The sequence below is a fragment of the Artemia franciscana genome, chromosome 21, assembly GCF_032884065.1.
Source record: "Artemia franciscana chromosome 21, ASM3288406v1, whole genome shotgun sequence".
In the NCBI taxonomy this organism is placed as follows: domain Eukaryota; kingdom Metazoa; phylum Arthropoda; class Branchiopoda; order Anostraca; family Artemiidae; genus Artemia; species Artemia franciscana.
The window spans coordinates 15778191-15787357 of NC_088883.1; the positions used below are offsets into that span (position 1 = coordinate 15778191).

The following is a 9167-nucleotide window of genomic DNA, read 5'->3' on the forward strand; positions in this document are numbered from 1 at the left end:
GGATGTCTTTGGGGATAGAAGAGGCGTGGGGTGGGACTAGTTGACCTCTAATCTTCTGGCCACTTATTAAGGGCACTAAAATTTTAGTTTTCGTTTGAACGAGCCCTCTCCCGATCTTCTATGACCGTTGGTTCGATGCGATCACCCCGAGAAAAAAATGAATAAAAAACAAATGAGCACAGATTTTTATGGTTCAACATTGAACTTAGTGAATTTCTTACATTTGGAATCAGCATAAAAAGCCAATTCTTTTGATGTATATGTTGTTATCAAAATAAGAGTTTTGGTTGCTATTTGTCGAAGTCACTCCTAGAAAACAGTCTAACCTGATGGTTAAAAAAAATCGTTCATCTATGTTATTATATCTGCAAGTATTAACCTGTAAGTCCATGTGTACATGGTCAGTTGGAGTCACCACTTTGTCTTTCTAAGTTTCGAGGATAGCCTTCATCCCGTTGTGGGCATTTTGAACAGGGATGTGGATATTTCGACCTTATACATTAATGTTCTCTCTAACTTGTTCCCCCGCCCCTGTCTGTTACATAAACCCTCTGGTTCTTCTAGACTTTATAGTTGTTTATATGTGTTGACTCCTGAATACCGTAAAAAGATCCTAATTGCAAAAAGCTATCATGCAAAAAATTAATCCAAAACATAAAAGGAAGAAGATGAAATTGTCTAATCGTGCTCTATAGAATAGGAAAGTTATAGTTTGAGAATTTAAAATGCTTCTTCTAAAAATGTGAAGGTCGATCCTTGTAATTTGTCTCATATTACATCGTAATAAGCGTTTAATGATCGTGTTGTACAAAGTAACTATACGAGTGTCATTTTACCCCAGCTGTATGTAACCTTCTTGCAGGGTTGTGCCTCGGGATTTCAATTCTTATGGTGCACGTCGTGGTAATGACGCAATAATGACTCGTGGAACTTTTGCAAATGTCAGGCTGGTGAATAAACTTGTCTCCAATCCTGGACCGAAAACTTTGCACATTCCAAGTGGAAAAGTGGTATGATATAGTTTAGACTAGTAGGTTTTATTAATGGTTTTTATTAGTAACCATGGTTTAACCGTGGTTTTACTCCTTGAATATTAGCTGAACGTGCTCCCCGCAATGCGGAAGCATCTAAAGGAGATGAGATAATATTTGGATTGAATTTTCATGTTTTCAATAGTAAGTGCTGAGTTTTGCAATTTTACTGTTACTGCATTTCATACTCGAAGTAAATTTATTGCTACAATTTCTTGGAAAATAAATCACTAAAAAGGAATGTTTCTTGAATTTGACTTAGGTTTGATGGGTTTGTTATTTGTTTTAAGCTTTTAGCTTTGGTTGTTATTATTTACTTTGTGATATTTAGTATTTTTGAAGAAAATCTAAATTGTCAGGGTTTAACATTACTACTTGGCATATAACATTATTTTACTTCAGATAGCTTGATATGAAGGGTTTTCTTCATGATTCTGAATTCTAAACCTTCTCAAAAGAAAAATCTGGGGTTGCTAAGAAAATACTCCGTGGCTTATGATAAAAATAGTTCATTCAAAATAGATAAAGCTCAAAGGTCTTGCATACTTGAGGAGCTTAAAATAGAACGCAGGAAAGTGACTGAAAACTGAAGTTTCTAAGTTCATGTGGCATTTTTTTTTAGTAGAGTTGTCACCAAATAATTTACCAAAATACCTTTGTCATCCAGGAAATCTTTACATCAGTACATCAGTTCGCTGCAAGAGCTTAAAGTTCTCGCAGCTTTTGGTACTTAGTAGCTATTCCTTTTGAATTAACTTTGAATAAACATCAAGTATAAACTTCTATAGATTTCCACATGAAACAAATTACATGAAGCGATTGGGTGATTTTATATCAGATCTCACAGTGGTCTAAATTAAAAAAAAACAAAAAAATACAACAACAATAATTCGGATTATTTATTGAAATGCATCTAAAAGCATTCATAAAGCTACGAAAAACGATTAAAACAATAATTGATCCTGTAGTTTCTTTGTCACGCCCTCTTTTGCCTCTTCTAAGCCTCTTTTGTCCTCTATTTTTTGTTCTGCCTCACCAACAAGATCAAAAGGCTATACCGTGTTGCAAGACTATTCCAGACTGAGGGGGGATGGGAGAGTTTGACACACACGTAAAGAAAATGACAAGAAGGGGAATCGCATGTTGGCGTCAATTTGAGTAAATCTTTGAATTGCCCTGTTTAAAATAGGGGCCATTTCCCTCTGACAATTTAAAAGATCAAAGTTTTCTGGCAAACTTTAGGTGTAATTTTGAACTATTAACTCATGCGGATACTCTGTATTCCCTCTAGAAATCTGAAATTAGGACACTTGGGAGTTGTAACTTAGATCAGAGGCAAGGCTTTGTAACGCTTTCAAAACTAATTGATTGGCTTTCTTACACATTCGATCTCTCTTCCAAGCACACAAGCTTATGAACTTTGGGGTCGTCTCCGGGTCCTCGAAAGCTTAAAATATTTTGAAAGGAAAACAGTTTTTCGGGTAAAACAGGAAAAGAAGTATAACGCTTTTCCACGAAAAAAACTTCTTATCTCTAATCTCTCTGCTTTGTTTGTGGTTTGGAACTTTGGCAGTAGTAAAGTGGTAAAATAAGAAATGAAGTTTTAGTCTATCACACATGAATGAGGAAGCCCAATTCGGACCCTTACCCCTAGCCCTCCCTTGAAAGAGTCACCTTTCTAGGATTCTATAGCTAATCGTATTTTTGATTCTATTTATTTATAGTCAACCTATTTCTGTTTGAAATAAATTCATCCCCCCTCCCTTGCTTTTTTTCAGGCTAGGTTATTCTGTGAGTGTAATGTCTCCAACCACTCCAACTTCAAACTTATGGTGCTCGCTTTTTTCTTCTTCTTTTTTCGTAATATACTTTACAAAAGAAAGGACGCATAAAGCTTTGCAGAAAGTAAATTCTCGCTTTGAAATAACAAACGGTAATTTGACCGTGGTGTTTTTGTTATTTTTATTATTTTCATTTTTACATATGCTTTATTAAACAGATGGACGTTTTCGATGCTGCTGAAGCCTACAAAGCGGACAACATTCCATTAATCGTCATTGCAGGCAAGGATTATGGCTGTGGCTCTAGTAGGGACTGGGCTGCAAAAGGACCTCATCTCCTTGTAAGTTTACATTTTCGTGATTTCTTTCTTTTTTACTTTCTATTTTGATTTAAACGCTAATTGAGTATTGTATAGGGTATTGACGTGCCAGGTTGCTTAAAAACGAAAAATTTTTTAATTAAAAATGGAATAGTTGTGGAAAAAGTCAAGTCATGTTCAATTGTAGAAAAAGCCAAGGCAGACAGTCCAATTAAGTGGGCATCAAGTCAAGGTTAATTTTACCCCTTTCATTGCCGTTGTTACCCGTCTTCCACTTATGCTACGCCTCTCATGCATGTCTTATGTCTTATCTGTTAGATAAGATTTGCTGTCCTCTTCAGATGCAGCAATGACGTCCAATGGTCGGAAACGCAATAGCTAAGTCTACCTGCACTTGGTAAGACCGTGGAAAGTGGGACACGCGAGGATAAATGACGCTCCTTTTTTTCATTGACTGTTCTCCATCCTACTGTTTACTTTTAAAGCACGCACAGTGAATTTTCTTATTCTTAGTTGTCTACCAACGTAGTTCCACTAACATTTCCCTCCATAAACATTTGTCTGTACTTATGGCAAAATCAATCTGAAAAATTACGTTTAGTTGAATAAGATAGCCTTCAGTTGCATAAACTCATCCTTATGCGTCACGGCTATTAATCTTTCCTTGCGTTTTGTAAGCGAGGAATTTGCAATTTGTAATAGGTTGGACGTCATAATATGTTTTACGTTGCATTTTGAGAATAGTTATATTTACACCTTTAAATTGGGATATGATAAACGAAAATAGTGGTAAGAGAAAGTCCTTCAGGAAGATGGGTTACTACTAAAAATATATAAAACAAACCCATCTTTGGTCAGTGCACTTACGAATCTCCTGAAAAAGATCACGATGAGTGAGTATGCATTTTAAAATGGAAGGAGTGACTTTAGAGACACCAGAGTTGCAAGAGGCACCAAGAGTGACTGTAGAAATATTCGAAGCATCATGGACATTGCCATAAATTTCTTTGCCATCATCGTTGTAAACAGATTATAATCCGAGTGAGAGTTGAGAAAACTAGGCTAGCTTCTGTCGAGTAACGAAATGCGTAGATTGTATCTAATCACTTGGACTTCCTACGTGAGTGCTTTATCTATGTCAGGGAATCTTACTGTACTTAATACCAGTATTCTACTTTATTCTTCGCTTCAAATTATCCCAACTTAAGTTTGGAGATGAAGTCCTACCAATGCCTGATGAAAGTGTACTACCAAAACAAAGTAGTAATATCTGAATGTACCGAGATCACACTAAGCTCTTTGAAAATCGTCTATGGTGTACGACGAGGCAGGATAGTATCCCTTGTCCTCTTCAGCTACATGTAGTGGGTGGATCTTTAAAAAATTCGTAATGATTTGGGGTAGAATTGATCAGGACGGCAATAGGGAACACGTTAAAAGGTAAAGATAAAGAATACGGCACTGGATTTTATAGTCTCTACCAAAAGTTTTGAGCTATGTTTCATGGCCTTTCAGTCAGGAAGTGCAATGGGGGACCAGGGGCTAGCCATTCTATGCTTTCGCACACCCTTTTTGTTTACCTTCCCCAGGTTTCTTCAAGCACTCATTTGGAGCTGGGTCGAATCCGACTGAGCTTATAGTGTCACGTCACTGACCCCCGTTCTAAACCAATTAACCATTGACACTTGGACTAGAACCCCTGCCCTCTGGATAAAGGACTTCAAGTCTAGCGTGCTAAACAGTTGGCGAGAACGGAACAAGGACATCTGTTACATGTGTACAACGGGACATTCTTTGCTGAATCAACCGTCTAAACGAAGGGCATTATCACAAAATAGCAAGCTGTGCTAGCTTTCCAAAGTTGTTCTCTGACACACACACACACACACACACACAAAAAAAAAAAAAAAAAAAAAAAAACTTTTTATTAAAAGATAAATAAGAGAAACCCCGATATGGGCTTCAAATTGAAATTAGTGTAAAGACTGTTTTGTATATTTTAGGGTATAAAAGCCGTGATTGCAGAGTCTTACGAGAGAATTCATCGTTCCAATCTAATTGGCATGGGAATAGTACCACTGCAATTTCTGGATGGACAAACTGCCGCCTCTCTTGGATTAACAGGCAAAGAATCATATGCTATCAATCTTGGTGACAATATTCAACCGCGACAAACTGTTTCTGTTATTGTAAGTTATTTCTTGGACAAATGTATAGATATCGTTATGTCGCTCAGGATCGTTCAGGGCAGTTAAGTTGTTCAGGAAAGCTAAAAATAAACCAAAAGTTTATGAACAAAAAATTTATTTTTCCACTTAAAGTGGAGGGGTGGGGGGCACCTACAGTCTCTTTAAACATATAAACAAACTTTTTTGAATCGCTGTATGCTTTGTACGATTGTGAAAATTTTGTAATTGTAAAAGACTGGATTGTTATTCGAGGGATAAAATCATTAGCTGAAAGCGTGACGATCACGTTCAACTAAACTGAATTGATGACTTCGTAAAATTGACTTTTAGTTTTCTGTACCATTTTGCCATATAAAGGGTTGTGATTAGGAAAAGATTTTGAGAAGAGCCCACAGATGGGGGACGGGGGTTGGAGACGTCCTATGAAAAACGCCAATATAAAACTTTTGCCGAATTTTGATTTTGATGTTTTTGATTTTGAATTGACGAATTTGATTTTGATGACCGGATTTTGATGTTTTTTTTTTACCGAAACAAAATTAATGTTCAATAATATGAGTTAAAAAAAAAAATTGCAGACAAGTAATGGCAAGAAAAGAAAAGAAAAGAAAGGGCGGAATTAAAAGATGCTTTCCATTTAATCTAACGAATTGAGGACCGATAGGCAAATTATTTGCCTATGTTTACCTAAGGCATCATTTGACTTTGAAGACTGAGTTGCTACAATGCTGCTGTTGCTTCTATCTGGTGGTAGAAAAGGGGATGTTTTGTTTTTGTATATCTGGTTCTAGTTTCGACAAAAATAATTGGTATCAGTGAAAGTAATTCAGATTCACGATTTATGCGAAGCCATTGATTCCCAGTATCTTTCAGAATATTCACGTTAAATTCATATTAAACAAAAAAAAAAGATTCAACTGAAATTAAGGAGCATGACGCTCAATCCTAATGAAATATAAATAAATATGATGAAAATATAATACTTTATTATTAGGGCGAATTCCCTTCCACGTAAAATACTCCCACCCTCCAAAAAAAAACTTTCCTTGGACAATCCCATCCTCGCTGAGAATCCTTCAATAAAATTTCCTGCGGACAATTCTGCCTGAAAAATGCTTCTTAGTAGACTTTCATGTGATAAAGACTAATTTGAAATCGTTTCTCAAATCATGCCAGAAATCCTCACTTCTGTGTAAAATTTTCCCTGAACCCCCTCCCCCCATCCTCTTGCGTTGGGACGTTGCTCCCGCGGAAAATTGTACCATGGAGTATCTATCCCGTGAAAAATCTCTCCACTGAAAAATCTGTCAGACAATTTCAACCCCGCTGAAAATTTCCACCGGTCAATTCCCCTGGAACATCTCCACACTCAAAACTTACGTTTATGTTTACGATTATGTTTTACTTTTAAAAGCAAAATTTTAGTTTTAAACTAACTTTTAGTTTTACTGCTGATGATGAACACTGTATATGTGTTCGAAATATCCAGTTAAATTTTATATCTGTTCACTGTCAATAAAAAGGTTTCATCCCTATTTTGAACTGTTTTACTTTAGTGAAAAGTTGGTGGGTAAGGTATAAATGCATCTTACTAATTTGAGTTATTTTCTTGTTATCACTTCATTTGCTTGCCCTTCTTGCTAATAAAATAATGTGTCATTGTCAGGGGTTTTCAAAACCAGTTAGTGTGTATCAACGGGAAGGAACCTTCAACTAAACCCGATCAGTAAAAGGTGGATCAGCAAAAGGACAGTTCCTTTCGTTTTTCTTCGTTTTCAAAACATGAGAAAACCGAAGGAATATATAACAATAATAAATGAAGATAAAACCTAATTATGGACTCTTGAGTTTCCATGCTTCAATGCCCATGTTAAAAGAGTCATAAAAGCTTTAATAGTCCTCTTTTTTTCAAATAACACATACTTTGGAAAAGTTACAAAATGACCATATCAGTTTGTAATTCAATTTTTACGGAATATTATCCTTGCTCGAATGATCCATATCTACAGATTCAGGGTGTCTTGTAAATATCATTACGGCATTCTTGTATATAAAATATGAAGGTGATCAATTAGTCACTCAAAATTGCAGTTACTGAAATCTAGAGTTGTTCTTGGTTGGCTAAAAAAAAGAAATAATAAAAAAACGTGGGGTATTCTTTATTTACTTCTCTTTTCACCGAGCAGAAATAAGTAAATAAGATTTTTTGGCTTTAATTATTGAATACTAATAAGGGGGGATATCTTTTGTCGGGTTTCAGTCGACTGATTACGGCATTATTAGACAAGTTTTCATCGTCGTCTAAGCAGGTCGTCGTGGTCTGGGGAGAGGGCATCATAAAGAAAGATTTAAAGGAAATGGGAACTTCCTGGGAGACTGTAAAAAGGGAGGTTTTGAAAAAAATGGGATGGAGGAGCGTGCGTAGACGGCTTGGCGCTGCGGTGAGTAGTTTTAGTATTATTATTAGACAAGTAGTAACAGGTAAAGCACTCGCACAAGTAAAGACAACCAATAAAAGTTAAGACAACCCGGTTGGCTGAAAACGGAACGTTTAAATAAACTGATTCTCAAAATAAATGCTGTTTCTGATGTTTTTGTACTTTGATTTCAGTCGTATTGCTGATCTTGTCTAGAAAGGATGTGGGGCTCTTCAAGTTTTACTTTTCTTCTTCTGCTGATGGTGGTTATTGAATGTTGAGGTTAAACATTTGCCAGTTTGTATTATGGTTTTATATTGTATTTTCGTTTCAGGTGGACAGTGGTAAGACATTTGACGCGATCTTACGTTTTGATACTGATGTGGAGATTGCTTTCTACAGAAATGGGGGTATTCTGAAGTATATGTTACGAAAGATGTTAGACTGAACGACAAGCCCAGTATCTCCTCAAAGTTTGGGGTGGAATCTATTGACTTGGAATATTCGCTTACATGCTTCCTTGTGTTTTAAGGTTATGACGGAGTTCTTTATTTTGCTGGGATGTGTTTTAAAACTTATTTTGAGATTTGTTAATATATTGGAATACGTTCTGAAGTTTAGTCTTCGTTTTAAGGTTAAGTTTTGTTCAAAAGAATCTTTATTTGTCGGGGTATTGAAACTCTTAGGAAACTATATTTTTAACTGATCTCCATAGTACAAAATGAGGGGAACAGATGTTTTTACGATCTCAGATATAGCCCTTGGCTCTAAACTCGGTTCTGTAAGAAGTTTCGATTTGAATTGTGTTGCAGAATTCAGCTGACTTACTTCTCACTGCGTTATATTGTGCCAAAATAAAAAAGATAACCCGAGTTCTATGGGACTAAAACTTTAGAATCATGTAAAAAAAATTTGTTAATCATAAGAAAATTCAGAAAAAGGCAAAACAATTAAAAACCGGAGCCTGAAGCCAGTAGACCTTAGGACCTTGTTGTGATTATTTTGCCTGCATAAATAGTAGGGCTTTAAAACAAAAGACTTATTTTTGTTAAATTTTTGGTCGTTTTCGGATTATTGTTTTTGATTTTCTTCCCCTTAGACTGCTTTGTTTTTTATAACTTTATTCTACACTAAATTTTTTATTTTCTCGAGATCACGGGATTTCTTTATTCTAGATTTTTTGTTTTTCTTGACTTTATTCTACACTAGTTTTTCCTGATAAGTGCTGAAAATGCCTTTTTTGCATTCATTGGAACTATATGCGAAATATTCCATTTCCCAACGTCAATGCTTTTTTTGTTCTAATGTTTTCTTTAGTAAGTTTGGGCTATAATCTTTCGTGAAATTCGATTTGTGCTTATGTGCTATCAATGAGGTATAAAAATGAAAATCAAAAATAGTTCAATTTATCAAATTGCCAACCAATTAA

At 35.6% G+C, this 9167-nt stretch overlaps 1 protein-coding gene across 4 annotated transcripts in view; it reads left to right on the forward strand.

Annotated features, from left to right (window-relative positions):
- LOC136040664 (cytoplasmic aconitate hydratase-like) overlaps nt 1-8353 on the forward strand; it is an 83629-nt gene extending 75276 nt beyond the window's left edge. For all 4 annotated transcript variants that reach the window (XM_065724952.1, XM_065724953.1, XM_065724954.1 and 1 more), the window contains 4 exons: nt 863-1010; nt 3031-3153; nt 5136-5321; nt 8073-8353. In XM_065724952.1, the coding sequence (XP_065581024.1) occupies nt 863-1010; nt 3031-3153; nt 5136-5321; nt 8073-8186 (571 nt within the window). In that variant the 3' untranslated portion in view covers nt 8187-8353. The remainder of the gene's footprint in view (nt 1-862; nt 1011-3030; nt 3154-5135; nt 5322-8072) is intronic.
- The last annotated feature ends 814 nt before the right edge of the window (nt 8354-9167 follow it).